We start from the raw sequence: 16,736 nt of genomic DNA on the forward strand, positions 1-16,736 counted from the left end.
AGGCTGGTTGTTACATATTCCTCAGGGTTATCAGACCATGTCGACACAAACACAAGAAACAATTATCAGATTTCTCCTTGTGGAAACTACTGAGTAAATAGGCCCTGGAGGTACACAAGGTATTAAAGAGGAGAACCAGGCTCCTTCAGAAAAAATGAAAGGTCAGAAGCTACAAATACTGTAGGTGGTGACTTTTAATAATAAGACACTTACCTGTCCATGAATGCAGCGGTGTCCTCACCCAAGCTAATTGTTCAATCGGCTCTGGGGTGCCGTCGCCATCTCAGCTAAGGGAAACCGGCAGTGAAGCCTTGCGGCTTCACAGCCAGTTCCCTACTGCTGCGCATTGGAGAGTGGCACAGTTCCTGGAGCACCCAGAGGCTGTGAGGACATCAGTGTTTGTTGGTGGGGGGGGTGTTATCCTTCAATGTTTCTTTTTTTGTATTTGTTACATTTTCTCATAAGTTGCTTGATTTTCTTTCTCCAGATTCCCACTTGGGTGACCCAGGGCCCCACAGAGGACACGGCTGTCTGTGTGCATTGTCAGAATAACAGTCTTGGAGACAAGTGTGAAGGCTGCCTGCCTGGATACTTCCTCCTGGATAAACGCTGCACCAAGTGAGTGACATCAGACCCTTCCAGGAGGAGTTTACACTTTAACATAACTACCAGAGTCACTCAATTACTCACTGGGGTTGATTTACTAACGGCAAATAGGCTGTGCACTTTGCAAAGTGCAGTTGCTCCAGAGCTTAGTATATGAGGTGAAGCTTCACTTTGCAAAGAGTACCCAATCACATTCAAGGAAAGTAAAAAAAAAAAAAAATGCATTTTTGCTTGCACATGATTGGATGATGGAAGTCAGCAGAGCTTCTGCTCATTTACTAAGGTCTGGAAAAACTGCACTTTGCAAAGTGCACCGTCTATTGGCCTTTAGTAAATTATTATAATTATACATCATTTATATAGCGCCAACAGTTTACACAGCTCTTTACGATGTAGAGGGGGAACAGCACAATTACAGTACAGTTCAATCAAGCTCAATGTCTCTAGGATCTTGGTTTGCACATCTTTAAATATGGCAAATAACTCAGAACCTCAGCTGTGCCAAGTAAAGAGTCCTAACCAGTGTTACTAAAGTAAAAGGTTGGAACAAAAAAGTAATAACTAACAGCTTTTGCTGACAGTGGACAGCATAAAGCTGCGTTTGCACGGCTATTTAGCCGCAGTGCAAATCCCAGTGGCAAGAATCATTCCTGCTGCTGGGTTTGACAGATGTGAGCGGATAGCTGTGGTTGTTGAGGCAGTACACTGCAATGATAGACTGTCTGTGGCCACAACTGCTGGATGTACGTTGGCAGCTGCAGCTATGTGTGCTTGTATCCACAGCCATCCATCAGACAACAGCCTGTTACTGCAGTGTATGGGCTCAGCAGCTCAGCGGCCACAGCTTTTTGCTCACAGCTGTCTAACCCACCAAAAGGAATCAGTAGATTCCTTTAGATAGTTACATAGCAGTTTAAGGTTATCCGCTTGCCAACCAGCTCATGCAGATATACTGCGGCAGGTTGACAGCGGTGCACGAATCGCTGTACCTGTACGGCGGCTCGCGCTGTTGCCGGCGGCGCACTCCCGTTACATACTGCGGGAGCATGCCCGCAGGTCAGGCGGACTCAATGTCTGCTGGCGACCTGCGATAGTTGTACAGAGAGGCAGAACGGGGATCTGCCTGTGTAAATAAGCGGATCCCCATTCTGACAGTGGATATGTAAGAGATCTACTGTCCCCAGTGATCGGGAACAGTGATCTCTGTCATGTCCCAATCCCCCCTACAGTAAGAACACACCTAGGGAATACACTTAAACCCTTCCCTGCCAGTGTAATTTTTACATTGATCAGTGTATTTTTATAGCACTGATCAACGTAATAATGTCACTTGTCCCCAAAAAGTGTCATTTGGGGTCAGATTTGTCCATCGCAATGACAATGTCCCTCTAAAATTTGCAGATCGTCGCCATTACCAGTAAAAAAAAATAAAAGTCCCTAAATCTATCCCATAGTTTGTAGACGCAATAACTTTTGCGCAAACCAATCAATTTACGCCTATTGCGATTTTTTTTACCAAAAACATATAGAAGAATACATATTTTCCTAAACTGATGAATAAATGTGTTTTTTTTTTTTATATTTTTTTGGATATGTAGTATAGCAAAAATTACAAAAAAGAATATATATTTTTTTTAATTATAGCTCTTTCTTTGTTTATAGCGCAAAAAATTCAAACAGCAGAGGTGATCAAATACCACCAAAAGAAAGCTCTATTTGTGGGGAAAAAAACCCATCAAATTTGTTTGGATATAGTGGCACGCGACCACGCAATTGTTAGTTAAAGCGACGCAGTGCCGTTTCGCAAAAAATGGTCTGGTCATTAAGGGGGCAAATCCTTCTGGAGCTGAAGTGGTTATCCCGCTTCTCTTCCAATTTTAGTTAATGGTCGTGAGTCTTTTTTAATTCCCTTTCACTAAAAAGTTTTTTTTTCCCTATGGTAGGGTCACCAGTACGGTATTTGTACATTGCTATCATATCCCCTCACAAGCGCCTCCTCTCCGGAGAGAATAAGTTCAATGCTTGTAGTCTTTCCCCATAATGGAGATCCTCTAGTCCAGAGGTAGGCAACTTTTTAGGGATGGAGATCTATCTGGACAACATCGAAGAGATATAGGATCACTGGGGTGCCGTGTCGTCCCCCCTAGCAAGTCCTCAGTGAAAGGTAAACCCGGCAAGAAGAAAGTTTAGGAAGATCAAATAAAACAAAAGTTAATGTAAAAATATAAAAAAAAAAAAACTTAGTCTACCTTAAATGTTAGCTTTAGCAAGAAACTTGGCATTCACTTTCATTCACAATTTTTTTAATGTCTTGGGAGTAATTGGTTATCCCAAGACTGATATAGGAGTCCATCATGAAAGCAGAACCACTAGAACTGCAGGTTGACTTTCTTGACTAATTTCAGCCTTTCACATATTCTATTGGCTTTGCTTGAAGCAGCTTGGCATTGCTTGCCTGTGCTCAGCCTGTCATTTACTACGTCCCCCAGGTCCTTTTCCATCCTAGATTTCCCCAGAGATTCTGACCCTAGCGAATAACTTGCGTTTGTATTTTTAGCACCCAAATGCATTACTTTACATTTTTCAACATTAAACCTCATTTGCCATGTAGTTGTTCACCCCATTATTTTATTTAGGTCTTCCTGTAAGGTTTCCACATCCTGCAATTAAGTTATTGCCCTGCTTAACTTTGTATCATCCGCAAATACTGAGATTGAGCTCTTCATCCCATCCTCTATATCGTTTATGAATGAATTAAATAGAATAGGTCCCAGGACAGATCCTTGGGGGACCCCACCTACCACACCGGACCATTCCGAGTACTTGCTATTTATTACCAGCCTTTGGACCCGCCCCTGTAGACCGTTTTTAGTGGCATTCCTGCCACTGGGATTCACAACCCAAGCAAAATGCCTCTGCAAATGCAGCCTTTAGGTGTTAGCTCATACTTTGTTTTATCATGTACCTTTAGTGCCACCCAGAGTACTCCTAAAGTACCTCCACATTCTGATAGTGGCATTCATCCCTGCCCACATCCAACAATGCAAAGCACTGCCAGTTCTGAGTGGGAAATATGCGTATGTTAAAGAGGAAGTAAACCCTGGTTGTACAATAAAGGAAAAAGAGTTGTAGCGTCCTTAAACACCAAAAAGGCGTTCGATTCTGTGGAATGGAATTATTTATTTTCTCTTCTAGGTAAACTGGGTTTTGGACCAAAATTTATCTCATGGATCAGACTTTTGTATAATGACCCTCGAGCAAGTATTAGAGTAAATGGGTCTGTTTCTGCTTCTTTCAAGATTCATAGGGGAACGAGACAGGGTTGTCCCCTATCCCCTCTCCTATTTGCTCTGGCCATAGAGCCACTGGCTGCTAAACTTAGAACTAATGACATTTTACAGGGCTTTCTGGTCGGAGACCTGGAAGAGCGTGTGTCGCTATACACAGACGACATGCTCCTATATTTGAGAGACTCAGATGAGTCGCTGACCACGGCAGTTTCGTTGATTCGGGAGTTCGGAGATTTCTCTGGCTTCCGAATCAATTGGACCAGGTCAGTCCTCTTTCCGCTGAATCCACAGCCGGACTTAGTACTTCCAGCCCAGTACCCGTCTGGCTATAGTAGAGAAGTTCAAATACCTGGGAATAATGGTCCAACTACCAGTAGATTCATTCGTGGAGGCCAATCTATGGCCTATAATCAGAACGTTTAGTGAAAGGATACAGAAATGGAAGGATCTTCCCCTTACACTCTATGGCAGAGCCAATCTATTTAAAATGATCTTCCTTCCAAAATTTTTGTACGTTCTTTCTAATGCACCAATATATATCCCGAAAAAAATATTTAAACATATAAATTCCCTATTGACATCTTTTTTATGGGGCAATAAGGCTGCTAGGGTCTCTCTTGAAGTGTTACAGCTACCAGTTCAGAGAGGTGGTTTGGCAGTACCTGACCTACGATTGTACTATTTAACATCTCAATTAGTATTTATCCGTTGGAGAATGTTCCCACAATTAAATAATGCTGCAGTTGCAGTTGAAGCAGCAGCAGTGACTTCATATGAAACCTTACTAAATTTCTTTTTTAGGGGAGAAGTCCCCACTGAAGGGGGCAAAGAAATACACAAATCTGCTAAAAGGATATTGGGGATCTGTATAAAACATATAATAGATAATCCCCTTCACTTATCCCCTAATGCCCCGCTATGGTTCAACCCTAACCTGAAAGAATTTTTCAATTTGGAGGACGGATTTAGATGGGCTAAGTATGGGCTCACATACTTACACCAATTGTATATTAATGGGGAACTAAAAACCTTTTCACAGTTGGAAAGAGAATTGAATATCCCGGAGGCATGGGAATACCAATATACCAGATTGAGACATGCTGCCTATGCTCAGTTTGGTGTTGGGCCGGTGCCACTGGAGAACTCTAAGATAGAAAGACTACTTGCTAATCCAGATCATACTAAATGAATATCTACATATTACAATACACTAGCAGAAAGGGAAAATCCTAGAGAAAGTAAACTGGGTGGAGACCATTCCAGAATTTACAGATGGTCAATGGGAGGGAGTTCTTGCATCATACTTACCTACGGTTATTTCTGCCAGAGACAAACTAATACAGCTTAGGTACTTGCATCATATGTATTATACCCCCTTGAGGCTCTATAAAATGGGACGAAAGGAGGACCCCATTTGTCATAAATGTTTGAGGGCAGAAGGATCCTTTATACATATGGTATGGGAGTGTGACAGAGTGAGGCCATTATGGTCCCAAGTGACCCAATTTATTGCTGACACTTTAGATATACCAAATACCTGTAGCCCACTGCTGGGCCTGCTAGGAATCATAGAAGATGAAGTTATGAGCAATAACATGAGAACACTCCTAAGATTACCGTTTTATTATGTAAGGAAACTAATTACACTTCAGTGGATCAGAAGAGACTATCTTACATTGAATGCCTGGAAAGGTTTGGTTAATGCCAATATCACCATGTATAAAATTACGTATGAGTCCAGAGGATCGAACAAAAAATTTAATAAAGTATGGGGAAAATGGATTAATTCTGAAAACACGCTACATACTGTCTTGTAACTATGCAAGGTATTCATATCTATTAGATGGTAACTAAATGATCTCGTGGGGAGTTGAAACACAGCAGCACACAGCACAAAGGTTTTTTTGAGGGATATTTCCCTCTGGTTTCTGGAATACTGTATAAATGATATAGTTTCTGTTTATAGAAACGTAAGATAATTTTTTTTTTGTTATACTACTGTTTGGACAAAGTTTAGTCTGTCCTGATTTTCAAGAAAAAACAGCCAAATGTTTAAAGAGTAATGACAAAAGTATATAATAAATGTATTAATCTTTTATTTGTATGCAATATTCGAATCTGGATACATTTTGCATTGTACTATATATATATATTTTCACTGCATTTGCTAATAACATGTATAACCATTTGGCAAATAAAATCTTTTTAAAATAAAAACCCTGGTTGTACAACCACTTTAATATACAGTATCAAAATCTGTTTATATTAATCTCTTTGTGATAACTTTTCTTGCAATGTTTTAGTAAAACTGTTGTAGGCTGTGTTCACCCTTTGCATTGAGGTAATGTGCATGGTACTGCTGCATGCACAATTGGTATTGCAGCACACTGCAGAGGTGTAAAGCAGACCTAAATGTTGTCTCATGCAAAAATGTATTTCAGTGCAAAGCTTTGCTTCCAAGTTGTTGTAAAGTCAGCAATATAAAGTCGCATTATCGATTGTAACATATGTTATTTAATTTTTTAAATCACATATTTCGAAACCCTTTTCGGGTTGTCCTATCATGCGGTCACGTGATTACTTGCTTTTCTGTTCTCAAGCACAGGGACTTATCTGGGAGGGGCTGCTATTCCTCTGCTGGCGTATGTAACACGGTGGCTTTAACAAAGAGGAGGTTGATTTACTAAAGGTAAATAGACTGTGCACTTGCTTCAGAGCTTAGTAAATGAGATGAATTTTCACTGTGCAAAGAATACCAAATCACATGCAAGGAAAAAAAAAAAAAACTACATTTTTGCTTGCACATGATTGGATGATGGAAGTCAGCAGAGCTTCCCCTCATTTACTAGGCTCTGGAGCAACTGCACAGCCCAACTGCCTTTAGTTAATCAACCCCAGTGTCTGTACACGGAGAGGAATGACGAAAGGTGTAAACTGACCACACAGTCGTGGTTCAGCAGCCATGATTGCCCAGTTTACTCCCAGGAACAGAGGCACAAGCAGGATCAACCAGGTAATATACTACACAGAAAGGATTAAATAACATTGCAGCCTTACAGTGCTAATGATGTTGCTTTAAAGATACAATAACAGCAATTTTTTTTTTTTAGGGTTTACAAATACTTCTTAATTTCTGCCCCTCCTTTGAATTCCCTCTGTCTTCCATAGATGTCAGTGTAATGGACATGCGGATACTTGCAATGAGCTTGATGGCACAAACTGTCCTTGTAGTAACAACACAGAGACCCAGAATTGTCAGAACAGTCCCCAGAGTGACAAGAAGGAGTGCTACAAATACCAGGTACAGCCTATGCTTGATGTTGGAAAAGACAGTGTAGAAAGTGAAGTGATAGCTATATATATATATATATATATATCTATATATCTCTATATATATCTATATATCTATATATCTATATATCTATATCTATATATAGACATAGATATATATATATCATTATATATAGCATGGAATCAGTCTGATTTGACATTTAGAGCCCTTTCACACCAGGGAGGTGCGGCCGCCGGCGGTAAAATTGCACTATTTTTAGCGCCGCTTTACCGTCCTTTTAGCGGCGATATTCGGCCGCTAGTGGGGCAGTTTTACCCCCTGCTAGCGCCTGAGAAAGGGTTAAAACCACCGCAAAGCGCTGCTGCAGCAGCGCTATGCCGGCAGTAAAGCCACGCTGCCCCATTCATTTCAATAGGCAGGAGCAGTGTATACACCGCTCCTTCACCGCTCCAATGATGCTGCTAGCAGGACTTTTTTTTACCGTTCTGCCAGCGCACCGCTCCAGTGTGCAAGCCCTCGGGGCTTTCACACTGGAGACACAGCAGCAGCTCTTTCAGGGCGCTTTGCAGATTTTATTTTTAGCGATATAGCGCCTGGAAAGCGCTCCAGTGTGAAAGGGGTCTTATTGTTTTTATTTAGTAGAATGGAGCAAAGAGAAAAGTGTTGTAAACCTAGTAACCAATCATAATTCATCTTGTACTAGTGTGGTTTCAGTGACGTAAAAGCTGATTGTCTGTCACAGGTTACTTCACCTTCAACATTTAGTAATTTAATATAAATATTTGACACTGACCAAACAAAATATAATTTTCTTTATTGTCCATTGAGAAATACAGGAATTCTGATACTGTTGGGTTGTTTTGCTACCTACAGGAGGCCAGAGCCCTGGCATACAATGAGTGTGACCCGGTCTCTGAAGACTCACTTTGTGAGTAGGCCATGCAGGCTAAGCACCAGAACGGAGCACAGAGCACATTTTTTAAAATTCCATTCCTTATGGTTTCACTGCAGGAGGGGTTTTAAGTGTCATTAAACCCACATCAGTAAAAACTATCAATAAAATTGTGTATTACATGCTGTTCATACTCACTCATTCACCATGGGATTAGTTTTCTGTATTCTGCAAAAAACATGGTTGATCCCGCTGTTCCCTTCTGTCCATGTCCCCAGTACAGTTGGGGATTTTGCAGAGCAGTGTTGGCAGCTAGTGCACATGCTCCGTTTTTTTGAGTTTCTATGCTATCAACCCCTTTGGCTGAAGTGTTGGGCTGTGAAACTAGCATGCAAAAAGTAATTGCTTTGCATGTCTTTCGAGGGACAATGTCCTTTTGGAGCTGCTCTGACCCCCTCCATTAAGGATGTCATTGGAGGTAAGAAAAAACATCTGCCCCAGAAGAAGAAGCCTAGGGCTCAATCTGGGAAGGCCAAAAGATTTTTTTTTTTTTCCCCAAGCCTCAACTTCCAAAGCCAAATTAAAGTTTGGCTCTCAAGTGCACCCACAAACCCTAGACTTCCAGGTCCTCCGAACCCTCTGATACATCCTTCTCAGTGTGAGGAGACGCACCCACTTTCCAAAGTGTGGGGATGTCTGTTAGTTTTTGGTGACGTATCAGGAACCAGCTTCTCTAATGCTTGGATGCAGGAGGTAGTTTCCAAGGGCTACAAGCTAGAATATCTAATCTACCTGTGTTACCACACAAATTAGCAGATCTCTGTACAGTCCTAGCACATTTTTTGGAGCAGGATTTCATTGGTCCAGTCTTTGGAAGATCCGTTACAGGGGTTCTACCCCAACCTGTTCACAGTTTCCTGACTGAAAGGATACATTTGCCCCATCTGGGAACTTAAGTCCATAAAGGTTTTCATTCGGATCCAGAAATCCTGCATGGAATTCATCAGGTCTGTCATAGCCTCTGTCCATCAGTGAGACTTTCTGGCCTCTGTGGACAAAAAGAAGATGTACCTGCATGTCACCATTGTTCTGTGGGTCCCCGGCACCTACATTTTGTTGGCCCTGCCATTTGGCCTGTCTTCTGGTGTTGGCTCCTGTGCTACCCTTACTATGGAAGGAGAGAGTATGTGCTTTTGGTTTTATGTAAAGAGCCCTTCCTGGTCTTATACAGATACAAGATGGTATTGAGGCCTAGAGCTTCCTTCCTACCCAAGGTAGTTTCAGTCTTTTTCCTCAGCTAGGACATTTGATTTTCATCCCTCTGCCTAGCTCCAGTTCATCAGAAGGTGATTCCCCCTTCTGGATATAGTTTAGGCTGTGCGTGTTTAATTCACAGCCACCACATTTGTTAGAATGACCAACTCTCTCTTTATCATTCCTGATGTTCCCTGTAAAGGGAAAACTGCTCTTCTCTATTCACAATTTCTCAGTGGCTCAGACAGACCACCATCCAAGCTTATGCTCTCAAAGATTTGTTTCCACCCCCTCTGGTCGAAGAGCACTCTATTAGATCTGTTAGTGCTTCTTTGACATCAAGCTTAAGGCTGCCACCTAGTCTTCTGTTCACACATTCTCTAAGTTGTACCAGTTGATTTTTCAAGCCTTATCTGATGCCAGCTTTTGGCATAACATCCTTCAGGCAGCTCTTTGAGCTTCAGGAAGCCCCAGTTCTGTTTTTTTTTTTTGTCCCCTTGTTGGCAGTTTCATTGCTGTTGCCCACTTTTCATTTGGACTGCTTTTGCATGTCCCAACAGTATCAGTATTCCTGTGTCCCTCAATGGATTCCAAGAAAAGCAATTTACGGTGAGTACAAAAATCTTATTGTCTTCCTCTTGTGTTTTTCAGTGTGCGAAATGCAAGGACTCTTTCCATGGTAATCCAGTGAATGGCCGCCAATGCTACAGACTCATGACAGTAGAACAAGAATACTGTTTTGACCCAACATCTCAGAATAACTGCTTTCATGAGCCCAATATCCAAAACTTGCCTTATGGTCGCAGTGTCTTTTTTGGAGTCCAGCCCAAGTTCACCAACGTGGATATTAGAGTCACTGTCGATGTGACTTTTGGCTGTGTAGATGTGTTTGTGTCCACCTCCCCAGACAGTTTTGCTATTGAGGTTGACCCGTTAACAGGTGTCCACTTTGTCAGAGTGTACAGGTTAACAGATAATGATGTTCCTGGAGGTCCAGAGCCGCTAACTGTTGCATCGGTCAATAGTAGTCGATTGTATACTGTTAACAGGTCTAGTTGGCTTCGTGAAGAGCGTCCAAAAGGGCTGATTACCTACATTACAGTTCGCAATCAGCAGACAGTACTGATAGTTCGGGGTGTCAGAGACCGTGTGGTCATCACGTACCCTCATGAGCTCCACACGTTGAAAAATAGTCGCTTTTACCTCCTGCTTTTAGGCAATTCATCTACAGGATTTGGAGAATCACAAGGCTTGCTTTTCTTCCGTCAAGACCAAGCACACATAGACCTCTTTGTCTTCTTCTCTGTGTTCTTCAGCTGCTTTTTCCTATTCCTGTCTGCATGTGTCTTGCTCTGGAAAGTAAAACAGTGGCTTGATGTAAGGAGGGAGCAAAGACGTCACCTGCAGGAGATGAGCAAAATGGCAAGCAGGCCATTTGCCAAATTAACGGTCTACTTCCACCCGGACGTTGAGATGGTTGGATGTCACCCTGGAGGACCAGTCCTACCATCGCTTCAACACCATCACCATCATCATCACCACCATCACCGCTCCAAACCAAGAGTGAAATCCTACGACCCATCAACCCCTCAACCTCCCTCGTTACGTCACTCTGATCCATTTTTGTCTCAGCTATTAGGGTATACCTATTGCAACTTTAGAGTTGGACCTATCACATTAGAACCCACAGATGATGGTATGGCTGGTGTTGTCACTTTACTGTTGCAGCTGCCTGGAGGAGCCCAGGCCCCTAACAGAGCCTGCTTGGGATCAGCCCTTGTAACTTTACGCCACAACCTTCAGGAATACTGCGGCCCCAGCCATGTGGTCAGCAGTTCCCGTAAGGGACTTCTCAGCCATGAAAACCTCACTAGCATGTCCCTTTAAGGGTGGATCTATGGTAGTAGAGACAGCAACCACAGACTTTTGGAGACTATAAGCTATAAAACAGTATCATAACACTGATAAGCCGAAAACAGCTTTTCTGTTTCACCACTGTGTGTGAGAAAGAACAAAAAAGCCTGCAAAAGGACTAAGTAAGGGCGTAATAGCCTAAGCCTGAGTAAGATGAACAAACTACATTATGAACTTTTTTTATTCAAGGGGGAGGTTATTTATGATGGTTTAGTGCAATGTTTGTTTTTTTTTGTTTTGTTTTGTTTGTTTTTTTTATGGGGTCTGGATGGGAGTTAACAAAACACTGCTTCATAGATCAGTATTTCACAAATTCCTAGCTGCTGTCTGTCTACAGCTCTTGTGTTCAAGGCTTTTTCTAGAGAAACCTCCAAAACAGAGCAGATGAAGATGTGGTTTCTGTGGTTCCTTGGCTGTTGTGACACTTCACATTCCATTTTGTACCACCAGCTAGACGCTGCAAATTCAGCCACTGGGCCTTATGATCAGTTTTCTGTACTGCAATTTACATTTTCTCCCATAGGACTTTAACAGCAAAATTAGAAATATATCCCACTGGGAGAAAATGTTAATGGTTTGTAGTATTGTTAGGGGTGATGGCAATGCACAACCCTGTATAGACCAATCTATTTTAGGATTCAGGTTCCTGTACTGTTCTTGTTGCCTTTAGCAGCCAATCCTAGAACTAGAAACAAAAAAGAGGAATATTGACTGGTTCCTGTGGCAGCAAGAACTTTTCCTTCAAATGGTTGTAATGTTCATTCTATACATCTATTGTATAAAATGTTCCTGTCATCTCCATGTAAGAAGATTTTTATCATTCCATTAACTGCTAATCTTCCTTCAGTAAGCTGTCATAAGTTAGGATGTGGAAACCAGAAGTAAGTGTTTTTAAGCTGGCCATAGATAGATTAGATCCATACATGGGCAGGCTGATTGCACCCAAGTCAATTTATTGATCAACTTGGGTACAACCAGCATGTCGGATATTTAGCATCCGATTATTGCCAGTGGCTATAGCTGCTAGCAGTAATCATTGTGCTCATCCGGCAGGGACAGCTCCCCACGCCCTCCTGCCAGGAGAACACAATGGCTGGGGGGGGGGAATCTAGCAATTTTCTTTCTGGTAACCCTTGGTTACCGGAAAGAAAAATTGCATAATCTATGGCCGGCCTAGTTCAAACAGGCATCAGGTCTGCAGTGCAAAGTGTATAGGAACCACTTACAAGCTTTAAGCAAGGTACAGGCTGCTTTTATTGACACCCTTAAAAGGAAAACGGTATTTCCAGATATCCTTAAAATGCAGGTTCCCCCAGCAAATCCCCCACTTACTGACCATGATTCGTGGAGAGCTACACTGGGTGCTACACCACCGCCTCTTTGCAGAAAGGTTCCTCACTGGTCTGTGCATGCAAACAGTAATGCACTAAGAGTTGATGAGGTTCCTGTAGGAATTTATGGAAACAATATCGTTCAGGGAAACGTTCTGTGAAGAGGCACCAGTAGTTCCACATCTGATCTCCATGGAGGACCGGTTGGGGGAGGGGAGTCTGCATAATGTACAGAAAAATCACTACGAAAAAGTTAAGGCAACAGTCACAAAAGAAAAAAAAATATATATATAAATATATATATATTTCAGTTATAAAGTACAGACTCAGAGGTGTCTCTTCTTTATATCCCATAGCCATTTTTTTTTTTTTTTTTGGGACAGGTTTACATCAAGTCTAAATTTAGCTAAAAATAAAAAATCAACGCAAGGGGCTAGAGATGCACCGAAACATATCGGCCAAAAATGATGTTTTGGCGATAGAGGAAAAGGTGCAGATTATGGTGCAGAAAACGCATGCGATTTTACTGTGCTTATGCTGTGTTTTTCCAAAGGTCATGTGACTCAAAAACACATAAAAAAATGTAGCAGGTGCGTTCTTGCTGCGTTTTCAATGGGAAGGTGCGTTTTGGTGTGTTTTTTTTTTTTTGTAACTGATCAAACCACAACGGAAGCGCAATGGACCAGTGTGAAGACATACATAGAATATAAAGGGATGCATTTTTCTTAAACTTCTTTTGAGCTAAAGGTGCCGATAATAGCCAACAATGAATTCATATTCATTCATGATATTAATTAAAAATTCAAATATAATACAATTTTATATATATATATATATATATATATATATATATATATATATATATATATATATATATATATATATATATATATTTTTTTTTTAAACTGTCAATTTCTTATTTGGCCAAGTGCATCCTGAATTTTCGGTACCAAAATTTCCATTCGGTGCCCCTCCTACAAGGTGCATAACTTACAGTTTTTATGATGTCCCTTGTGTTGATTTTTCCTGTTTCAGTAAAATTCTTCATCTGTCCCCTCCACCCTAATCCTCCATTTTGACGGTGGGTTAGTACAGTTAAGGGGTTCTTATCAAGAGAGCTTGACTGTACCCACCCTTTCCTGTCAGCTTCTATGGATGGCACAAGATCTATAAATAGAGGAGGCGGAGCTTTCAATCACCTGCTTGTCCTCCATTCATAGATCCTGTGTCCATTCACAGAAGCTGTAGTACTGTTTCTATGAATGGCAGGAAAGAGCGGGTATAGTCTAGCGTTATCTTGATGAGAGCTTCTGACAGCTCCATAGCTGTATTAGGGCCCTTTTACACGTGCGGACCGTTCAGATCCGCCTGTCAGTTTTTTCAACGGATCTGAACGGTTGCTCAATACATCTCTATGGAGCGACGGATGTCAGTGGTGACATGTCCACTGACGCCCCGATCCGCTCCGCACTGCAAAATCCAGACGGATGGATGTCCTATTTTCCATCCGTCTGGCGGATCAGATGAAAATTTACAGGCGGTCCGTAATCATCCGATCCCCCCCCATAGAGGAGAGCGGTCTCTCTGATAGGTCGGTCCCTGCACAGTGTGCAGAGACGGACTTGTTATCCCCCGGCTCAGCGGAGATCAACGGAGCGATCCCTGCTGAGCAAGCGGATGGCTAAATACAGATCCGCAGGTCTGAAAGGGCCCTTAACCCCCACCGCAACTGAAGATTTGGAGTGGGGGGGGGGGGGGCCTGCAAGACAGTGAGAATTATGGCAGCTACTACAGAGATTCTCCGGTTTCACCTGGATCAGTTAGGTATGGAATATGTATACTTAACATTGGTCCAAGCTGGACCGATATAACTATGCAAAATACCTAGAATTCAGCATTAGGTTAGATTTTTATTCTCCTTGGTGACGTAGCAGGGGTCTCACAGCTAGATATTGGGAATATTACTTCAATAATAAACCATGCAAGATCTTATGCAGCGCACGAGCGCCATCAGGATTAGAAATCAACAGTACAAATTAGGGAGAAAAAGCCAGCAGCCGTGACCATTTTGTTTTTTTTAAAAATGGCTCCGCAGGTCTCACTTTTGCAAGGGAAGGAGAGCAGACCACAGAGACTGCATAAAAAAAATGAAGCAATTATTACGAAGTTTTAAATCTGCTGTTTTTAAAATTAACATTATGTTGCTGCTGTCTTATTTAAGGGTAAGGTCTGCTTAAATAATTGTAATAGAAAAAAAGACCATGCCAAACAGTGTGATGTAGCATGGGCCATGGACTCTATGACCTTCTTTAACCTCCCTGGCGGTATAATTATTTCGGATTTTAGGTGCTGAAAGCGGTACAATTATTTGGCATGGAAATTTGGTGTTTTATATTGTAGGCCTGTAATTCTTAGCAATTACACTTATATCTGTCCACCAAGAGTCTAGTAAACATCCCGGGTATGATAAAGTTTGAAACACAAAATCATAATTTATAATAAATAAATATAAATAATTAAAAAAAAAAAAAATAACAAAATAAAATTCACCACGATTCACTCTCACTCAATTCTACAAGTGTTCTAATTTACTATCGCTGTTTTCTAGCTGGTAAAAAGCCACTTTTGATGTAAAGGGACACTTTTTGGTTGCTATGGACAATCTCAAGTTTCCAGGCAGAAAGAACAGTATATATAATATAAAACTGCATGCAGGGCATAGGACAAAGCACTGGGGACAAAAGGGATGTGAAATGATTTCATACAGTACTGTAATCCGTAAGATTTATGTATGGGTTATGATTTTTACATTTTTTTGAATTTGCCGCCAGGCTCCGCCCCCGTGCGTCGCGATGCTCGCAGGGAACGGAGCCTGGCACAGAGAGGCTTCGGAGGAGGACGGAGCCCGCAGACACAGCGGGGAACATCGCAGGATCCTGGGGACAAGGTAAATACACCACACCAGGATCCTGCAATGCAATCCCGAGTGTGGCTCATGGTTACCGCTAATGGTGCTGAAATTTAACCCCGAGCCACACTCGGGAATACCGTCAGGGAGGTTAAGAACAGCCTACTAGCAGCAAAAGCTAATGGCAGGTGTAGATCTACAGCAGCTAGTAGTTGCCTACCCTTGTATTGCTTCAGTGTCCATGTACACCACCCACTGTTGTCCTGCCAGAACAAGCAGCTTGTATATAGGCAGCTGTGCATGGGAACGTATCCATTTCAATGAAGATCGACTGTTACAGAGAGACGTGTCTGGATAATAAACATGTCCACCATCTGTGTCTGAGGAGTCTTTACTTTTTTTAAAACTTTAAAGTTCTAGGAGGTCGCTCTGGGTATGGAGAGACATTACACATTGGGATTTACTAAAGCAGAGAGTGCAAAATCAGGCTCACTTCTGCATAGAAACCAATCAGCTTCCAGGTTTTGTTGCCAAAGCTTAATTGAACAAAGTGAGGTGAGAAGCTGATTGGCTACTATGCACAGCTGCACCAGATTCTGAGTGCTCCAGTTTTAGTAAATCTACCTCTACGTTACCAAAAATATTGGGACGCCTGCCTTTACACGCACATGAGCTTTAATGGCATCCCAGTCTTAAGCCCCGTACACACGATCAGATTTTCCGACGGGAAATGTTGGATGTCAGGCTGTTGGCAGAAAATCCGACCGTGTGTATGCTCCATCGGACAATTGTCGGACTTTTCGCCAACAAATGTTGGATAGCAGGTTTTCAAACTTTCTGCCAACAAATGTCTGTTGTTGGATTTTCCGAGCGTGTGTACACAAGTCTGTCGGACAAAAGTCCAAAGTACAAACACGCATGCTCGGAAGCAGAAGCAGTCGGTCTTGTAAACTAGTGTTTGTAATGGAGAATTAACATTCGTGACGTGGCAGATTATGAAATCTCCAAATGCAGTGCACAATTCTCTGCTTTTTTAATGGGATAATAATGAAGCTGCTTTGCTGGTGATACTGATGGAGTTATTACAAATGAATTTTCAAAGGCTTTTTTTTTTCGTTTTTTTTTTTTATTTGTGCAAGTTACCACAACACCATTATCCCATAATGGCAAATTATAATTATGTGGCACAGATAGGCGGCACTGGTGGGCACTGATTGCTGGCAGTGGCATTGCTGGCACTTAATTGTAA

At 41.9% G+C, this 16,736-nt stretch overlaps 1 protein-coding gene across 1 annotated transcript in view; it reads left to right on the forward strand.

The window, feature by feature from the left end:
- Positions 1 to 15,862, forward strand: part of MEGF8 (multiple EGF like domains 8) — a 119,501-nt gene extending 103,639 nt beyond the window's left edge. The window contains exons 41-43 of the mRNA XM_073602044.1: positions 488 to 618; positions 7,065 to 7,197; positions 9,986 to 15,862. Of these exons, the coding sequence (XP_073458145.1) occupies positions 488 to 618; positions 7,065 to 7,197; positions 9,986 to 11,221 (1,500 nt within the window). The 3' untranslated portion in view covers positions 11,222 to 15,862. The remainder of the gene's footprint in view (positions 1 to 487; positions 619 to 7,064; positions 7,198 to 9,985) is intronic.
- Positions 15,863 to 16,736: the final 874 nt, after the last annotated feature.

This window comes from Aquarana catesbeiana, linkage group LG10 (assembly GCF_042186555.1).
Source record: "Aquarana catesbeiana isolate 2022-GZ linkage group LG10, ASM4218655v1, whole genome shotgun sequence".
NCBI classification, from domain to species: Eukaryota; Metazoa; Chordata; class Amphibia; order Anura; family Ranidae; genus Aquarana; species Aquarana catesbeiana.